Genomic DNA, 21,550 nt, shown 5'->3' on the forward strand with positions numbered 1-21,550 from the left:
AATGTACTTTAACTTTTATTCTAGTACAATATTCTTTCTAAATGCATGTACTGTACCTGTACAGCTGGGGCTGCAAATTGTAGGCACTGATTTACAGTAACAGTTTTCAGTATCAGTTTAAAAAACCAAGTTATGTTGACTAGGGTATGTCAGTTATAGTATGTGATTTTGTCATTGAGTTGGTCCTGGAGAGAGTTTTAACATTTTTTAGTGGATGCAGGTCAAGAAACCTTAATTATCCATATCAAAATTTCATTAATGCCGTAACATGTCTGAATGTAATCTGTGTACTCATGTGAAACAAGGGCAACACTGAGCCAGAATGAGCTATGAAATAACCACACTTTTCATTTAAGAGTTATGATATTGTGCCATGTTTTATAAATACTCAGGGTTATAACATTAATATTTGTTTTAATAATGTGAGTAGGAAGAACTGGATTTATAACTGTCAAAAAGTGTAGAGTATTATTGCTGCTTAGTATGCATAATTCAGAAGAATGGCTGTCAGAACCTGTCTGAATTATTCCAATGACAAATGTTAGCTAAAACTGTCAAATTATGTGATTGAATATTTTTTAAATCTGTCTGCAATGTAGCATTGAATAAGCTAATCAGCAGTAATACGTAATGATTAGACAACAGTGTCAGCAGATTTCTTCATTTCTGATCTTTTTAAAAGAGGTGTCTGCAATTATGGCTTGTATTTCACCATTACACATTACAGATGACTGCTTCTATCTGATAGAACTTGCAATTACAGAAGTCTGGGAGCTTCTCTGTTTGCTTGCAGTCATTACCCTGTGATAAAAAAAAGATTAAAGCTAAATCACAGAAAGTAAAAACACAATTAGAAAAATTTGATTCAAATGATCAGAGATAATGTCACACCAATTTTCTGAATCTAGCTGTTGGTGAAGATGTCCTGCAACACAACATCTACAACACAAAGTGAGTATAAAATGATCAATGACTTTAAAGCACTGTGGCCCTCATCAGGGTAATAATAATAATAATAATAATAATTGCTTACACTTATATAGCGCTTTTCTGGACACTCCACTCAAAGCGCTTTACAGGTAATGGGGTCTCCCCTCCACCACCACCAATGTGCAGCATCCACCTGGATGATGCGACGGCAGCCATAGTGCGCCAGAACGCTCACCATACATCAGCTATTAGTGGGGAGGAGAGCAGAGAGTAATTAAGCCAATTCATAGATGGGGATTATTAGGAGGCCATGATTGGTAAAGGCCAATGGGAAATTTGGCCAGGACGCCGGGGTTACACCCCTACTCTTTTCAAGAAACGCCCTGGGATTTTTAATGACCACAGAGAGTCAGGACCTCGGTTTTACGTCTCATCCGAAGGACGGCACCTGTTTACAGTATAGTGTCCCCATCACTATACTGGGGCATTAGGACCCACATGGACCACAGGGTGAGCGCCCCCTGCTGGCCCCACTAACACCTCTTCCAGCAGCAACCTTAGTTTTTCCCAGGAGGTCTCCCATCCAGGTACTGACCAGGCTCACACCTGCTTAGCTTCAGTGGGTTGCCAGTTGTGAGTTGCAGGGTGACATGGCTGCTGGTAAGTAAACTAAAAAAAGAAGTGTGGATTTACTAGCGTAATGTACTATTCTAAAATAGTTACACTGTGTATCTTGCATAAATCTGGCCAACTTCTGCAGCACTATGAGAAGCAGCAAAACACGGCTTAGATTTCAGTGTGAATTAGTCTCAAACTGGCATCTTTTCTTTGCAAATTTGAAACTGTGCTTAAAATAATTTTTAAACCCATGTTTGTTTGGTAGAACCAAGAAATATGGATAAAAAATTGTACATCCTTTAGTTTTATTGCTCCAACTCAGTGTAACATCCCAAAGGCAAATTTTGTGTTCCTGTCATGCAGAATAAAAGAGACATAAAAACGAAAAGGAAGCATACAGAGACAATGGGAAGGAATTTCACTTAAAGGCAGGAAATGAACATGCAAGTCAGGCCAAAGAAAAATTTTTTGAAAGGGGATGAGGGATTTTTCCATGATGGCTGATATTTACAGGCAAAGGAGAAGATGAAATGTAAATTTCACTTTCAAACCTGTAGAAGAATGTTAGTGATTTGTAAACCAAACACAGCAGTATCCAAGAGAAGATAAATAATTAAGCATATTCTACATTTGACATCAAACAAACAATATACAGTATGCTCAAAGACTGAAGAAAGAAATAAGTTAAATTGCATCAAAATATTTTAACAGTGAGCACCTGAATGCTAGTTTCTCTCAACTCTGTTGTTCCCCTCATTGGTTGAACTAAAACAAAAAAAAAAGCTTCTGTGGTTTTCAAACAAGGTATACAATACACAAACAAACTTTTTTAAACCCATTTCTTCATCTATGCCTTCCATCCCAATGTAAGGGCATTTTACTGAGAACACTGAATATGCAGCATAAACTGTAGTGTGGATGGCCTTTAAAATAACATGCTTTGGAATCAGTATTAAAATTATTTTAGAGTTAACAGTGATCATAATCTGAACACACTCACTTGGATAAAAAAATATTCTATTTAGGCCTTTTTGGAAGGGAAAAGTGGGAATTTCCCTGTGATGCACACTTGGAAATAATATTAATTTATCACCACAAAGTGCAACCAAACTGGGTGAATGTGAAAAGCTTTGTGCTCTGTAATATTTATTGTGTACACAGGATCCAAGTATTGTGCCTCCCGGTTTTCATTTCACAGTTTAGTTATTAACTTCACTTGAAAGGCAAATCTTAGTAATCCACCATAAAATAAACCAGAGGTCCTTCTGCCACTGACAAATGAATGACATGCCAATTGCAGACCTGGACAGCAAATATATTACCTTTTTTAGGAGGGACTGACAAAGTGCACTTTTTCCAGCAGTTTTCCATTGTTTGTCAGACCACATTAAAGGTTGCAGGGGGAAAGGGGAGAAGAAAAGGAAAAAGTGACAGGTACAGAAAGTTATTGACTTCTAGCTGGATTAAATTTGAGGAACAACAAAACTGCTGTCAAAGGCCAGCACCTGTTTGCTCTGCCATTTCTCGCTTGTGCCTCAACAGAGCTGTGGTCACTGTGTTGGAGCCACACCATTATTAACCAGCCTCATCTGTCATCTGCCACTCATTCTGGGATGTGGAATTTATATTGTACAACAAACAGGATAATGATATTTGTCTAGGAGACAACTACTTTTATTGTTAAACTTTACTGATGGGTAGATTTTTTCATTAATTTTGCTGTATATCCAGAATAGAAAACCTGTAAATCAGATATTTATTTTTATTTTCTGTATTTACAGAGGGAACGAGTGGCTCCTGTTATACTAACTCATTTGAACTCTTTGTTCTTTCTCTTCATTGCTAACTACTTTACTTGATACGTGATTATAGACATATACAGTACTATCATGGGATGAGTTAATTTCTGGAAAAATCCTACTTTAAAAAATACATAAAGTGTCTGAAATGTCAGAAGTTTCTAATTAGTGTGTAGTGGGTCCTATAGTTTAGAAAACACTAGATCATTTCTTGGCTGTACAATAAGCCTGCTGTTACCCAGCAATGAATCTCTCAAATGAAGAGAAACTATATATTTGGATACTCTATTATAAATTTTGATTAACACTGCTGAATTCAGATGCACCCCTTCCTTCACAATACAAATTTAGAATTTGTCAGTTATTGTTTGTGATACCCATCTAATTTGAAACATCCAGGAGTGTGTTATTTTTTCAAATCAATAATGTCTTGGTTGCCATCAATATTAACATCAATAAAGTGTTTCCAGCTATGAACCCAGTGACTACACACTGGGGAGATAAGGAAATCTATTGAGAAATTCCACCAAACCCACCCACCTTCGAGCTATACATACATCTTTTAACGTCACAGGCACGTGGCGAGTCACATTGCCAGAAGCAATGCATACAAAGAAGCCCAGGTCACTGTGTTGATAAGAGTTCAGACAGACTCGGCTGACTAATATTAGCCTAACCTTGGCAACACTCAAGTACTGGCTTGAACGAGCAAACATAGAACTCAGATACACCTTTTACCAACTGAGGCACTGGGGAGGCCCCTCAAGTGTATTTCAATTGTCTTCTGCTCAGGAGCCCCATGCCAAGCACATGTTAAAACTTCTTAATAATACTTCACCCTTTTCAGTGGGTCTTTTTTTCTTTGATTTCCTTTTAACGCTGTCAATGAAGTTTAAATTAAACATCTGATCCTGCACTTCACACCTCTCTTCCAGTTCATCCATGAGTGTCGATACTCCTTTCCCACTTCCGCCTTTACTCAACTCCCATCTTTTGTTCTCCCACACTTTATCAACTGCCGGTTTTCCCCTCTCCCTCACACTTGAAGAAGGCACCACAGCCAAAAAGTTGTGTCTCCTCTTTTCTTTTCAGCATGTTCCTTTGCAGTCTACGCATGCTGATGCAGCTACCTACAGTACCTACAGTACTTGGATGTGATCGTGCAGACTCACAGAATTGCTTAAGGCGTTGTCTTCTGAAAGTTTGAGAAAAAAAGGCATACTTGATTAAAATTAACCAGTGGACAAAGGTGAAAGATGAGTGAAGCAGTCGCTAATGAGACAGTATGATAGGAATGAAAAAAGGCTGCTGTAATTCTAAACATGATGAACAACTTCAGACAGTGACTCCAAAATGCTGTTTATTAATTAAATTTATTTAACAATTCCCCAACAAAAAATAAAAATTAACATTACAGAGTTTATTTATAAGCAGCTGACCTCTTTCTGTATTCAAAGAGGCCCCCTTTGCAATTTCATGGGCTGATTACTGTATAGTATCTTTGTTTTAAGTTTTAGTATTCCCTTTTCCTTGAAACAAAGGTAATAATGGCATGCATATGAATGCACATGAGATTTTGTGTCATTCCAATTAGGTTTTCATTAATTCATGTCTTCTGGTTGTGAAGGTTAAAGGTCTTTCACGGATCGAAAGGAAGTGGAAGAGCTAAAGAGGTATCGTGTAAAGCAGTGGCTTTTTCTCAAGATATTTCTGCCTTAAAAAAATTCTGAACACCTTACTTAATTACAGTTCAACACATCAGTCTCACTCCATTAGATTTTATTTTGCACTCCCAAGAGCATAAATAGCAACATTCTCAAAAGGTTTTTTCTCATTTGTGACTGCATACAGCCAGTAAAGATAGCAACTGTCTGGCCATATATTAATGTCTTGAAAAGAGCAGGTTTACAGTGATACTGTACACTTGGATAACCTCTTAAACAGAGCTCATACAGTATAGGTATTATTGATAATGATAATGATAATAATTATTGATAATTCCAAGACTGGAACCACTCTTGGGCTCATGTTAGTGTCAGTGTGTTCCTTTCGATGGACAGGAGACCCATACAGGGTGTAACCTGCCTTGTGCCCATGGCTTGCTGGGATGAACTCCCCTGCAACCCTGTATTGGATAAAGTGGGTAGAAAACGGATGCATGGAGTCCCAGGTATTGGGGTTGGTAAACCCTTGGCTAATGAGCAGCAGTGACTCATCATCAGAAGTGCTGCCATTTTGAGCCTCAATGTACTTTCTACTTTTTTAAATGGAGTGTAGGATCTTCTTGTGTATTTCTTGCTTGGGTCAGGGGGATTATTTTTGCATATATTTAGTTTTTTTAGGAGAATCTGGGGCCAAGGCATCAGTGTCCCCCCCCCACTCTCTTGCATCTCACAGCGAGCCCCCATCTAGGCTGGGCTAGGCTGTAGCAGCCAGCCTCCATCCTGAATAAATCCACTCCCAGCCCTACTTGAGATTAGTCTTTTAACATGGTGGGTATGGCCCTCATTTCGTTTTATTGATTAGGTCTTCAGAGGTTTTTCTCTGTGACAGCAGTTTGAACCCAGAGTTTGAATGTGCCGCACTCTATCCACTTTAACCTGCAGTGGGAACAGTGGCTGTCATCTCCAGTGCTGAAGTGTGATTACTTTTCCTGGACCCTATTCCGGGATTACAAAGGCAAGTGAGTGACAAATAAAAGTCACCATCATCTAGGTCAGATATAAAACAAAGAGCGTTATAAAATGAGAATTTAAAATTGCCTATTGAACTTTAAATTTGACTAATGGACCTCAATCAGGTCCATTAATAAATGTCACAAAGTGATATTTACAAAAAATTCAGGAAGACACCTTCCTTGAGCTTAAACAGAAGAAGACTTTCCACTAAGGAGCGTTCTTGGGTGATGTACAGTATATGCCAAAAAGGAAAATGGTCCTTTACTGTCCTTGGTTCTTTTGGCCAGGATTTCTCACTCACAGAAATCAAATTCCTTATCAAGGTCCTGATATTTCTCTCAGTTTTCTTTATGTACTGTATGCCATCACTACCTTTGTTATAAATTGTTATTTTTTAGCTTATAGTGTTAAGGACTGGTAAGTAAAAACTACAAAAGTCAATTCTTGATTCCATATTCCATATCACATTAAGGTGTGTTGTGTAGGTAATAGAAGAGTTACACCACATGTAAACTACCATAAAACTGATACAGTAGTCCATAATCCTTACTGGAAAGACAGAGCTGGGAAAAGGAATGCTGTCCAACCAGGTGATTTCCCCTTCTGAGCGACAAACATACAGAAAAAGTGGGCAGCTCAATATTGTTTTCTTTAAGACATGTCCTGCATCAACAACAGGCTCAAATAGCGGTTTGTGCTTACAGAAGACATCACATTCAGCAAAAAACTTCAATGACTGCATAGCCACCAGATGAAACTGTGTCCTATGCAAAAAATCAAAACAGCTTGTTAGAGAATGTCAGCATTTCTTTAAGGGGGCTTCAACCTTACTGTTGCTTAACTTTAAGGTTGAACCCTTTCCATTCCTCAATCAGATACTGTTGCCCCAACCACCAAATACATCTTTATTATGATTAAAAGAAATCAAGGACAGGGACGTACTGTAGGAGCAAGTGATTTTTTTCACAATATGTTCTACCTGTTTTGGACAAAGGAAAACTGTTGGACAAGTATGGGGTGGGAAGAGATGAAGATTCTTAAACATCAATCAAGCGTGAATCGGAACACCACAGTCCTTATTTGGGAGGCTGGCTTTTTAACGTAGTAGTCCTAGAAGCTCTGGTTAATGGTGTGACTCACTTCTTTTAAAACCCCATTGTGGTAGTCAGTGTCGTACAGGCCACCCCAGCACCCTCACAATGAAGCAGAGTTTGATTTAGAGAGAGAAAAACAGAGAGAAGCAGAGAAGAAGCACTCGTCTTGAGCCTCCCTCCCCTACCAATTCTTCCCCTTCAGTCGGCATAGATGATGAACCCAGAAAAGGTGCTGTACTTGTTGTTATTGCCCCCATGGGCTTTGCCTCCATCTAGCTTGATATAAACCTCGTCTCCCGCGTCCAGATGCAAGATGACACTGTTGCTGGCGTAGTCGTAGTTCTGGTCTGCATCCTGGGCGATGGCACTGGCTCGTACCTGAGGAGGAGAAAAGACTCAGTCAAGAGTCAAAGAAATTTCCTAGTATGCTGGGGGTGTAAAGTACTTTTTGCACTGGTGCCCTATTCATCCAAATGTGATAGATTTAGTGAATTTTCTTTGCTCACCAGCTTAAATATTTGACAATCCTATTTCCTGTATTTTACTAGTAACTCATAGTATCATAGTATCATAGCATGACTCATTTCAGTCTTTACTTTGTACTCTTTACTTAGGTATTATGCAATTTCTGGACCTTGGAACTGTGGTTAAATCAATGTCAATGAAAACTGTTCATAAAATCTGTTAAAATTAATTAGCTATTTTAGGGAATGCAAATCACACATTAAAAATTCATAAATGTTTAAGACTGCTGTAGCCATTAATAAAAAATTCATACATTACTTTTTAAATTAGTGTTACCTACTATAAAACAAGATATTTGGCACAATATTACTGTTTTCATCAGCATTATTGGTTATAATGGGCTTATACAACACCCATTTTGAAGTGTTACAGGAATTTGAAAACACCATGGGGAATTTGCCTGTAAAATTCTATATACATTTTTACCTCTGTCTAATCAGCAGGCTTCTCCATCTTCCTTTATTTTGGAATCTAGTATGCATGAAGTATCAAAGGTCAAATAATTATTATTTATGAAGCTACTGTACAGCGTCCAAGCAATGTGATGCCATACAACTCTATTTTTTTCATGCTGTAGAAAAATGAAAGCAATTGCATCGACAGTGGTTATATTTACTGTCAATTAATTTTAGAACATACAGTAAGCTTATCATAGAGCATAAATCAGTTAAACATCAATTAAACCCTTTTTATCTCCTTTAAAATAGCTTTCACAACTTTTTGATCTTTCAAATAATGCACAATTGTTACTACAAGACTGACAATTTTTTTTAAATCTCCTGTACTGTTTAGATTGTGTTCCAAAGTGTTCCACTGGGTTACCTTTGTTGATGTATTGCCTCTAACTTTCCATGTGAGCGAACTATGGGCAAAATGCCTAATTCATTTCTAAAGGAGTAGACAGTTTGCCCACAAGGGGGAAAAAGGCCATTGTCTCTTTTCTTTCTCACCTTATTTCAACATGCGGAACCTGTGCTGAATATGCATTTACCTCTTTTGGGTATTCTTTGCATATATACAGTGCAATAACTCTATATAAAGAAATCAAAGACTATTTTCTGTTCGTCTCTCATTTTGTAAATTTTTTAAAGTACACCAAAAAGTTTTTTTTTCCTTTAAAGACAACAAAGTTTGTGAATGATAGGATCGCATCTTCTTCGTTTGGTTTATAATTGTTCTGAGGATCTCATTCAGTCATTCAGGAGCAAAGATACTGTCTTCAACTATGGGACAGAGTACAGTACATGGTTCCACACTCACACAACCAGTTGAGCAAAAAAAATGCCTTGTTCCTGTGTTCTCTGTTGAGTTACACAATAAACAGCATTGTTTTTCTTTACTATATTATGTGAGGTGCAAAGACTAACCATACAATTTGTTTTGCATTTCTCTAACTGAACCTATGCATCATCAATTTCTAAATAACATGAGCTTCATGAGGCAAAAGTTACTCTATAAAATTTATATACAGTATATATACTGTACATATGTAACTATCAGACAAGACAAGCTTGCAGTTTGTGAGTATCTCATGATTGTTATGCAGATGAGAAGTGTGAAAGGAAGGGATCTCACAGTTATTTTTTTTCAGAACCTGAGAAATTGGTTATTTTTGGGCTGCATGATCTTGGTGTTTTTCCCTGACACTTATACTCTTTTGTAACAATTCGGCTCATCTACAGTACATTTTTCAATTGTGTTTTAATGTTAAAGCACAAGGTAAGACTAGGCTGAATTTACAGAAAAAAATGTGTTTAACATATTAAGATGTTTCATAGTTGTAACTGAGATATACAAAAGTATTAAATATGCATTAAAGGAATTATTTGAGCAGAAAACCTTCAGTTGCCACTGTTTGCTTCCTTTTTATAGTTCACTTCCAAAGAGCAACATTTTATTGAATTGATTTGATCATTATCTGATGATACCATGTACCAAATACCATGAAAAAAATTTGTGAAGTAAAATAAATATTTGTATGGGACTTTATTAAACCCAGCATGGCTAATCTAAGAACTCATGATAATATAATGCATTTTGTTTTATCCCCAATCACCTCAGAGAGTCACAAAAAATGAAAATACTCTTTTAAATTGATCTTTCTGTATTAATTGTATCACTAAACAAATAAAAATGAGCTAACAGATATCAATTCAGTGTACCTGAAGCCCAATCTACACATTAAACTATGATTAAGCGAACACTTTGCATTGGACTATGTTCAATTTCATGGCTTTAATCATTTCCACTATAAGGCACAGACGCCGATATTGAGGTGGAACATGATAAATATGCATCTTTATAAAGGGAGCATCAAGTAAAACATTTGCATATTGCATGTGATGAAGGGCTTCTGCTTCTATACAACCTATTTACCTTGTCCTAGTAATGATGACTTTGCCCACATTAATTTTGGCAAGCACACTCCATCATAGGAAAAGCATGAGTGCATGCAGGCACTCATATTTGGCATCCCTTCTTTTGCATAATTATTCTTGATCCCACCTCCCTATACACTCTTTTATTAAAACCTACATTTTCTCAGCTTCTCCTATAAAGATTACCCCCCTACTTTCTCTACCTTATTTACTATTTTAGTTTTTTTTTAAAGTTGTTTTTCGGTTGATTGTATTTGTTCCCAGTGATCAACGTTTCGCAGCTCACTGAGTTGTTGTTGTTTCCAGAAATAGATTCAAGAGGAAAGCAGGAGAGGTCTATGGAAAGGTCCACAGAGGTCAACAAAGAGGAAGGGAAAGAGATGTTTGGCTTATTATGTGGCATCCACTCTCTTTCCATATGCTAATTCTCATTCATCTTAATCCTCTCTTTTTGTGACTGATCCTGTTTGGGTCAAGGACACTCATCTGCAACATCTGCATCTGTGACATACAGTAGCAACAGCCAGTTCGCTGATTACTTATCTTGTCTCTGTCTTTGAGACCTCCCATTTGTCTGCAGCTCTTAAGACACAGGGTGCACTTATGAGTCACTTTGTGCTGCCTAGACTCCTTCTCTCTCATCTGTGATGAAAAGCCACATTGCTACCTTGCCAGGCAATGCCCTACTCCTCCAGTTGCATATACCTCCTGTCAGCCCTGGTCCAGCAGACCATCCCTGTAGCTCAGCAGTGTACATCTACACTGGTAGCCTGGGGGAGATTTTCACGTGTCCAGACTTGTTACTGTATGTACCTCACCATTTACAGTATCGTCTTCGAATCATCCCAACTTGTGCAGTACCATACTCTTGTTTGACAGCCCAATCTGTGTCTAGGGAGTCCTCATTGACTCAATGGCTGGAGCACAGATGAAAACTAATTTCCTTTCTCCCTGACTGGTCAGATAGACCCATGGGAAGGGATCAGAAGGAAGTTGAAGAAAGAATAGTAGGGAACCAAGGACAGAACTTTGGGGGACACCAGCTTGGAATGATTAAGCAGAAAAGTGTGCTCGGAGGCCTAATGTGTGAATCATTGAGGTAGCAGCTGGTAGTGTTCCATAGCATCAGCCTCATGATGCGCAGTTGAGGAATTAATAAATCAGTTCAGACTATAAACCTTTATTTTCTGCTCCCAAAGGCAGAATTCTCTCCCTTGTGATGTACCCAAACCGTTGCAATCTAAAGGGGGGGGGGGGCAATACCTGTTAAGACATCGTGCGTGGATAAAAGGGTCTGAGAGTTCCCTGGATTTTTAAATTTTATGCAGCTTAGATGCCTTTCAGTCTTTTTTTCCTTCAGTGTACCATGGGCGTCACCTTGCCCTCCCATCCATTGCTGATCGAGTCACCAAAAAGTTGTCTAATCTCTCTTTGATATTACTTTTGTTGTTTGAAAATAATCCCACACTGGAGGAATCTACCTCTACATTTGACAAAGAGCTACATAGATAGTTGGATGGTAGTCCTCACTGGGATGCAGTCTTGGACAATACAGTTGGTTTTCTTCTCCAATAGTATTTTTGGATGTGAATGGTGTTTCTGTGCCTCTAAACAAGCAAATATTCAGCGACGAATCCCAAGTTGTCATCAAAATTAAGGCACAGCTGTTTTTGTCACAGGTTTTTCAAAATGAAAAGATGTATTCACTGTCTTCTATGTGAACTTATTTTTACAGGATGTCCTTATTCCTAGTCATTTAAGCAACACAGAACATTTGCTCTACTGTCATATGAATGATAGAAATTTTATACACAATCTGATGCTATCATTGCTCTTAAGAAGAGTCATCAAAGGCTACAACATTGTTTATATGGGGTCCTACCTATCTTGGGGGTTTTAACATTTTTGTACTTGAGGCCGGTATATTGTTGCCTCAAAAAGTGGGTTAAACTGTCTGTCTTTTTTTTTACCTCATTCCATCCCATCATAACCCTTTCTTCAACTCTTTAGATCATTCTGCCTAGAAAACAGAAAGGTTCTTATTGCTTTAACCCTATGGCTGGGTTGTGGTTGCCTCAACATTGAGTAATGACAATGTATACAATGCAACACGTTGTACATATATAAGTGATTCCAATATTATTTGGTTTGAAAGAAGCCACACCACAACCTACTTGTTATGCACTTTTAATTAAAAAATGTTTATTAGGAGTTGTTAAAGGTTGTAAAGGAAGCTATTTAGAAACATTTACCCTAAGCCAGTACCTAATGTGACAGGTAATCCCTATAACACACAGTCACAAAGAGGGCCTAATATTTTATGGTATGTTTTATTCTGTGGGATTTATAGCATAAGTAATTTAGGCACAATCCCAAGGGCAAGAGAGACCACATATGCAAGTCTCAGTAAGTACTGCCAGACTATCCACCACTTATCATCCAGCATGCCTATTGCACTAACTGGATCTTAAAAGGGATAATTTTGGGAAGCTCTCATTACAATTAGTGCTCATAGCCATAGGCTGGTTACAGGAGTCACTATAGCATGGAAAGCCCAGTAAAACCTGGCAAACTTTAAATTGCCTGTCTCCTGGCAATATTTTACTGCCAGTTGGGAGCTTCTGGTTATAGTTGGCTATTGCTATAATATAGCTCTGCACCAGCTGGCTGTAAAAATCTGTATTCTGAGTGCTTGAACCACTTGGGAGTCCAGTGTCACAAAACATTTCTCACACTGTTATGAGTCAGAAGCTTATCTTTAACTATTTCAGTGGAAAATCATTTTTTTCCTCTTTTAATTCAGATGCAGATGGAAAATGACAGAGCTATTATGAATTTAACAGTTTGCATAAGTCACGAGATCTAGCAATAAATCACTAGGACTGACAATCTAACAGGTTTTGATTACTGGTAACACTTTTGCCCTCCAAGCCCTCAGTCAAGGGAGAATCACCATATAAATGGTGCAGCATTATTTCTCTTTGAAGAGGCTATTTACTGTATATGAAATAAAAAACTGACAGGAACAATTAATAGGTATTTTCGCTCTTTGTAACTGTTTTTTTCATGAAATTTCAACCTGAATAATTAAAAAGCATTGCTAAGGAAAGTTGAGTACTCTGTTGTGAATACACCTGCATACACCTGTGCTGCAGCAGGATCACCGTTAACTGACTCTATTCTATTTACAGGTAGCCCCAGATTAAATCAAAGCCTTGAACTCATACGTTCTACATGAGGTACTATGTATTCACTTTATAGGCAGGGAACGTTGTGATTTAACCTGGGTCTTCATTCACACATTTCACACCTTTCCCAAAGCCCTCATGTACTTCATATTGAGACCCAAGTAATTGTGTGGTATTTACAGTTGACAAATGACTCCATATTCACTGGACACTTTGAGAGGGGATTGGTTTTGCATATTCCTTCCAAATTAAACTCAATTATCATGGCAAATGAGAACAATTAAATAATTTACTCTGTTTTCTACAAGAGAGCTAACACCTGTTAAAAGCTCTGAACAAAATATCTATGTTAATTAGGAAGATGTGCAGTTTACAGTATATCAAATAATAGAGAACAACACTGAATTCCTAATATTTATAAATAAATAGAACAAATGCAAAATTGATTATTCAGCTTTGAATTAAAGTAATGAGCTTCTCCTGTCTGCTTGCTGGTTAAACAGAACCAAGCATTGTTGAGTAGAGTGGAATTTTCTATGCCTGGTAACAAGACTCAGCAGGACGAATCTAGATACAATCAGAACACATACAAAAGGAGTGCGAAAAACAAATGACAATAAAGAAAATCATGTATAAAATGTGTCTTAAACCATTAAACTTTTATAGAACTAAAGCATTTTACATGTAACTAACTTTCTTGGCTTTATGTCACACCATTATTTTGTATGCCAGTTTCTTGGCATCTTGGTGCAGTCAAAAAAATCCATGACCAGCATACGAAACAACACAACCCTAGCGGCATAACCATACTGTATAGATAAACCATCCTGGAATTGTTTGTTTTGGAGAACAAAATGCAAAAAACAAGTTAAACAAGTTAATTGCACTTATAAATCTCAGGAGAACATCATAGTCTTATGACTTTATTATATCATGTAAGTCACAGCCATGGGCAATGTTACAACGTAGCTGTTGTCCTTTGTGTATGAGTGTACAACATCTGCAGTTCCAGCTGAATGCACATTCCATGTTTTCCTTGATGCAGGACCCAGAGTTGCAGCCTCATCAGTGTGGTTCAAGTTAAGAATAAAACCCCAGCAAATACTTGTTTAACCTATTCGCTGAAGAAGAGTGTATCATTTAAACTTTATGATATTATTAAATATGAATGGGAAACCGTCCATGGCTCTGTGAAATCCATTTTGAATTAGATGTTAGATGGTATTATTAATTTAGTTTTGGAGATTCTGCTAAAGTTTTCTGAAAAGAGCCAGGGCAAGTGCTGTAGTAAGATATTACATATTAAATTTAGACATGTTGGCCGATTTTCAAAACTGCTTTTTTATAGGATTTTATGTTTCTCATGAAACATAATGGTGTAATGAAGAGTGTCAGAGTGAGGTTATCACTATTTGTTTGTGCTGACCCAGACTATTTGTACATTCCTTTGCATTGACTGATGATAATAATAACGCAACTGTATTTCTGTAAGCTTTTCAAGAAAATGAAAGCACTGAACGATATTGTAAGCTCTATACACATGAGAGGGAAAAAGAGAAATATCAACATTACATAGAAAAAAAACTATGAGTAAAACTAAAAATATATTAACAGATATAGAGATAGGACAGGCTTTTTAACTGAGAATTAAAAACTTTGACAGTTGCAGAGTGTGTAATGGCTTTGAGCTACAGTACCACAGAATACAGCTGCACGTGAGATTACTCATTTTGAGAGCCTGCTCCTTAGCAATGATTACATCTGAATTCCAAACAATATACTTACAGTACATGGACATTTACTGTTCATTTACAATGCTATTGTGCAAATAATAGTTTGAACATAAAGTTGTTTCCAAAAAATCTTAATATCAAACTGCTATGGTATGCTTTTTTTTCCCAACTGGTCACATACACAAGAAACACATCTGCCCACGGCAACGTTTACTGTCTTATCATTTTCTAATTTTTGTTTGCCCTGAAGGTAGGACATAGGCATACAGATATGGGAGTGCCATCAACAGGATGGAAGCCACTCTCACTGATGCTTTGTGCTGACAAGTGACAGAGGTTGTTATTGCACAGCTAGTCAAGGGTCTTCCATCATGTATCTGATGAAGCATTGCAATACTTGGCTGGAGTTGGGTTTCTTAGTGACCCCTGACAATGAGGACTTGAACTACTTGAATTGGAACCAGTGAGATCCATGATAAACGACTCATCATGATTTCCAGGCAGAGGCCTTTAATGTATGAGCTGTACACTAACCCCGTAGGCACTTCATCTGCACTTCTTTCAAGAGAATTTTTTATTCCTAATGAAGAAATAGGAGACAATATACATTAGATTTAAATCTAAGCAACATACATTTATAGTGGTTTAATGTTTCCTGACAATATGCAGTCATCTGTTCATTATGACTATAATTTCCAGCTGTGTTATAATAAGTTCAAACAGTAATTAATTTTATTTTGGGTGACACAACCTAATCTGTCTGCTCTAGAAAGAATCTTTGGGTGATAAAATAGGCAATTAAGAGCAGAGCATTTCTTCATTTTAATGTCTGCCTCACAGGCTTACATATTTGCTGTAAAGCAGATATTTGGGCGGAGCAGTGGCTCTGTGGCTCAGGATCTGCACCTGTGACTGGAAGGTTGCCAGTTCAAATCCCGCGGCTGATAAATCCTACTCCGTTGGGCCCCTGAGCAAGGCCCTTAACCCTGACTGCTCCAGGGCCGCCGTACAATGGCAGATCCTGCGCTCTGACCCCAAGCTTCTCTCCCTGTCTGTGTCTCCATGGAGAAAAGCTGGGGTATGTGAAAAGATGAAATCCTAATGCAAGAAATTGTACATTGTAAAGAAACATTAACATTAATGGAGCAGATCAAAGTGATGTTACCTATATACTATATGTACAGTATGTGCTGACCAATCATTTGTCTAAATTGTTTTATATTGATTGATGATAGCTGTACTTCATTTTAAAATTGATCACACTACAGTGTTAGACCCGCTGGGATTCAACTAGGATATTAAGTTAAGTTCCCATTTTTTCTGTGGCATTTAATCCTTGAGCAAAAGGGTGATGTCTGCACCAGGAATAATTTTTAAATCTTAATATGGAGTGTAAATAATTGATAAATATGTTATGATTTTTCAAATGAGTTTAGGAATGAATTGTTTCAAAGAAAACATCATAAATCTCTTCAGGGTGTCAATCTTTAATGAGGATGGATTGCTCAAGTGGAGAGTCCCCTGTGATTGTTTTTTAATAGGAGCAATGCAATGTGTAAACAAAGCATTGTGCTTAGTGCGCAATAAAATCAATTAAATCAAAGCAAAAGATTTCAACACAGTTATCTTTCTTGCTAAGCAAAATGCAAAATACCTTTTTTATTTTTCAGAGGGCGTTGAAATCAAGAGGGCGGTGGAGCACTTCACCGTAATGTATGGTGGGAAGAGTTTATAAGGATGGATATGGACAAAGACTGGAGATGAATATTTAGTTTCCTACCCCCAGGATGACAGTCTGAGTTTTAGAATGGTATAGGACTTCTAACTACAGCCTAAAAACAAAAACTACTGCTGCAATTTGAAATGTCTCCAAGATTGTGCACATGAACAGTGAACCAGTGAACAGCTGTGCTAATGGCTGAACAGTTGTACTAATGTATCTAGCACTTTGGGCTATCGACAGTGCAGTCCTGATGTGTGTATTAATTAAACACACAAAAGAAAAGGCCCGAAACTCTTGAACTGCATCCAAGCACCTTGTGGAGTCAATGCCTTGTAGTGTTTTGGCTGTGATGAGGTAAGAAGTAAAGCAGCCAAAACATTTGGTATGATACCCATTCAGCTACTGTTTGTTAGCCAGAATGTACAGTGCCTCCCAAAAGTATTGAGACCTTATTTTTGCTTTACAGTTAAGGATTTTTTTGTTTGTGATTGTTATATAAATTATAAGTATATGTTATATATGTGTTATATAACTTTATGTTTAGTTATGCTCCTTCTGTCTGAAGCATTTTCTTTTTCTTTACTCCTTTCCATCATTTTGTTATTATTTTATCTCAGTCTCATTTGCCCATTAAACTTTTTTTTCCCCAAAACTCTCCTGGCACATTTTGTACTTCAGAATTTATTTTTATCTGTCTTTTTTTGTTACTGGAGCTTTAAATCTTGCTGTGTAGCCTTGGTAATTTGCTATCTCATCCATGAACTGTGGATTTTGATACCTTCCCTCTACACTTTGGAGGTTGTGGGCAATTTCACTGACAGTTGTATTAAGGTTTTTTTGGCAGTTCCAATCATATACAGTATACTGTATGTATACTGTGTTATCAATTGCAGATATTTATATTTCTAAGAGCTTTTTGGGTGTACACCCAAGAGCCTATTTCAAACAGTAAAATCAAAGCAAGAGCTTGATTGGATGTACACAGTTCTTTTATGAGCCTAATAACCCAACAACAAACATGTGTCCATCAATATACACCTGTCACCTAATTGTTCCAATACTTTTTCTCCTACAAAATAGGCTTAGCACTATCAATGCGTTTAATTGACCTAAGAGGATAAAATGGATTTTTTTTGTCTAAATAAGCATTATAATTAATAGCTAGGTTTTTCTTTGAGAAATAATAAAATTAGAGTTTATAGTGAAAATCTTAATTTAGACTTTACTGCCCCAATACTTTTGGAAGGCACTGCAATATATTGTTTTTTTAGAAACATATTTCTATGCAGTGTATTTTTCCCCTACAAAGGTCTCTCTAGCTCTCTACCAATGAATTTGTCTTTTCTGTTGTAGTTGAGAATGAGCACATATCCACCCTGTAGTTAAAAATAATTAAGGTTACAAAGCTCTGACAGTTTCTTTGCCTTTGGTACACTAGTTCTGATCATTATCCTGATTTATATCAGCTCCCGAGACGGTGACTCAGAACCTTCATTTGCTGGGGAGGGTCTGATTTCACATCCTATACCACTCCCTTCATCTGCCTTATTAGAAATGCCCTGACATCTTGATACACTAGAGAAGAAAAGACATTCATTAGAATAAACCCTTGTATAGCACAGCACAGGAGTCCTTACCAAGAGAAAGCAGTGGGACACATGTGCAAGACACACAAAAACTGTAGGTGCAAAATAAGGTTACAAAGTGTGTAGAATTAAATGGGCTATTGTACATGTTCCTGGAACTCTGGAAAGTCAGAAATAACATATAGAAAAACAATATGAAGCAATATGTGAAAGCAAAAATGTGTGAGAAGCCAGCTTACTTAATTTATAAATGTTACTAGTCCCATCACAAGTGTGCATTTCCTATAACTGATAGGTAGAGAAAAGACAGGTACTTTGTCATTACAAATTAATGGGCTATGGAATGTTCCATATGTTCCTACAGCCTTGGGCATAATTTTGCATATTGTCAACAAATCATAAGAAACAATAAAAAAAGTTTATAACTGGATTCTAAGCTTGCATAAAACAATGCAAAATGTTTTATCAAAGCACAACAGCCATTATAATAGTTCTGAAACAGCTAAGGCTCATTATCCTTATATAACTGTGAAATGGAAGACAGTTTTCATACCCTTTTTGTCCAAAATATTTCTTCATTACTTTATACTGTACACAGTGTTGTCTTTTTTATATGTTGTGGAGGGGTTGTTTGGACTATTGTTTTGCTGCCTACAACTTTTAAAACTATAATTGTTAGTTCAAGAAGCCTATTAAAATTTACACAGACAAAAAAGATGAGAGAAGTTCATTTTTTTCTAAACTGCTGTTTGTCTGAATCCAAATTCATGTCAACTACGGTTGCCTTATATAACGTTCCCTCAGTTTAGAGAATACATCCAACCCGTTTGTTACCTAATACGGAAATTGTATATGGCTAATAAAGTGATCTTAATATAGGTCTCAAATGAATTTGTTTGAAAAGTTTAATATTATTCATATACAATAACTTCAGTAAGCCATATGATTTCTACTAGTAATTATATCATTATTTTGAAGCTATGTATAGAATAGTTAGATTTGAATTCATGGAAAGGGTAAGTACTGTATGCATGAGTACTATATATCCTTATTTTTCATTATCATATTGTTTTAACAAATTGGTACGCTACACAAAAAGTACTGAGTGAACCTGACTGAAAAAGCGGGTGGTTTAGGGAAATTGTGGAAAGAAACAGTGACCTTAAAGTAAACCTGGGAAAAAGCAGAGTGAGCTTCTTCTGTTTACCATCCTGATTAAATCTTGCAGTCTAATATCAGCAGGCAAACAAACCCTGATATTCTTAGCAATATCTCAAGGCAATGGGTGCATATTAATTTTAATATCAATATTAACAAGCCAATAAGTACACCGCATCATGGCACTTTCATTATAACATGTCCCTGCGCGCGTAGAGGCTTCAGTTTCTTTAAATCAAACTTCAAACAGCAACAACAACACAATTATGACTTTAGAGCACAAGTGCTATAGCATTCCCAAACATTTCCCAATAAAGCCCCACTTTAGACAGGCAGTGGAGGCTTTTCAGTTCTAATGAGAAGACTGACACCCATCCTGAACTTGCAAAGCTAAATAATGTCATTTGAAAGGTTTAAGTCAGTGAAATGCCGTAGAATTTAGGATAAAAGGAAACTGAGTACCCCACGGAAAAAAACAATCCCAACAGAAATTGACAAAAGACAGAAAGAAGCTCAGAGAGTGGCACTTTTGCTTTGGATTGAAAACCCAGAGTCTTGGTGAGGGAAATTCCATGAGTTCCACTCAAGCACTGACTCACTGACACCTGCTTCCATGCTTGAGTTTATGTGTTCTGGACACGAGGTGCACAAATAGTTACAAATAGCACTACGTTTTAGATCAGGAAAAGTGTTGATCCCTAGTCCCTATCTTTGAGGACTCTTGGAGTCCTGTCTCAGGTGGTTCAGACTACTTGAGGTTTCCCAATACACTGAGCTTTGTTATAGAGTTTGCACTGAATCTCAGCTCTAACTTTGCAGACTCTTGATCCTGCTTTGTCCCGACCACGACTTTTGGATTTTCCCTTTGAGCTTCACTATAGTGCATTTTTTCGATTACAGGCATACCTGCTTGCCTCGACATTTACTGTGGATTCCACTTTGTGCTGTGACTCTGTGTTCTCTGCCTGGCTGCAGACTCGGATTGCCCACATGACTTCACCTGGGATTCCTTCGATGCCTTATTACAGTGTCTACATGGTCACTTTGCTTTGCCCCTTGCCTGCACCAAACCTGTCTGCAGCTCAACACTGAGCTGCCTGCTGCTTTCCTGTTTTGTCTCTCCTGCCCCACACTTGGGTTCACCTTATGACCCATGGCCACTACTTGGCTCCAACTTGAGCAGTGGGTGGCTCAATGTGACAATAGGATAACGAAAAAGAAAACACTTTTCTGTCCAGGTGTTAGTTCTGAAATCAGAACTATTAGGCCAATTTATATGACCTCTGCCCCCAAACATGACAAAGTTTTTAGCCACTCATAACAACATTTACCTTCAGCCAAAGCCACATTACTTGTATTATACATGCTGTAGCAACAATATACTGTATAAATGCAGAAGCTTTGTGATTAAACAAGATTTTAATTAAAAAATTAAATTTACTCAAAAGTGAGTAAGAAACAGTACATAATGACCTTGATATAAATAATAAGTTAAACTTAGCGGGAGACTAGAAAGTGTTATCAAACCGGAATAAAGACGTAAATGACAGCTTTAGTTGATGCATCAGCTCATTGCTTGCTGACACACAGGCCACGATTCATACAGCCTCCGGACCCTGTCATCTCCTGTAAACATGTCTAACAACCTATTTCGCTGCAGGTGATGAATATATTGTGATGTACTGTTAAATGTTAAGCACGAGCACAAAAACAAAATGTACATGCTTTCCAAATATGACCTTTCAGCTCATTCGTGTTTTTTTTAAATGATGTTTGCATTTTGTCTTTCCCTGAATTTCTCCAGGCTTTTAACAAGTATCACCATCTGTTAGATTTTAACAGGAATTAACAGAAAAAATATTAATTAGTAATTCAGCGGATGTAAATTAAGAACTGCTGCTGCTGGATTCTCTTACAACCTTGGATGACTGTCTTATCCAAACATCAGAGCACAAAGAGGTTGAGTAAGTGAGGTAAACGCACAGTGAGTCGGGGTCCGAGCTTAAAGCTGAACTACAAAGAAACAATCTGGTAAAAAAGCCATAACCAGCACACCACCTTTTCTTTGATTTACCACAGCCTGGGCACTGGCAAGCACAAAGAGTGGTCTCACCACAATTTACAAAAATACATTGGTACT

General features: G+C 37.4%; 1 protein-coding gene across 1 annotated transcript in view; it reads right to left on the reverse strand.

Moving 5' to 3' along the window:
- Positions 1–4,701: 4,701 nt before the first annotated feature.
- LOC148638559 (C1q-related factor-like) overlaps positions 4,702–21,550 on the reverse strand; it is a 37,269-nt gene continuing 20,420 nt past the window's right edge. Inside the window, exon 2 of the mRNA XM_088622786.1 lies at positions 4,702–7,497. Coding sequence (XP_088478912.1) covers positions 7,318–7,497 — 180 coding nt within the window. The 3' untranslated portion in view covers positions 4,702–7,317. The remainder of the gene's footprint in view (positions 7,498–21,550) is intronic.

Source organism: Lepisosteus platostomus, chromosome 28 (genome assembly GCF_059453375.1).
Source record: "Lepisosteus platostomus isolate fLepPlt1 chromosome 28, fLepPlt1.hap1, whole genome shotgun sequence".
In the NCBI taxonomy this organism is placed as follows: domain Eukaryota; kingdom Metazoa; phylum Chordata; class Actinopteri; order Semionotiformes; family Lepisosteidae; genus Lepisosteus; species Lepisosteus platostomus.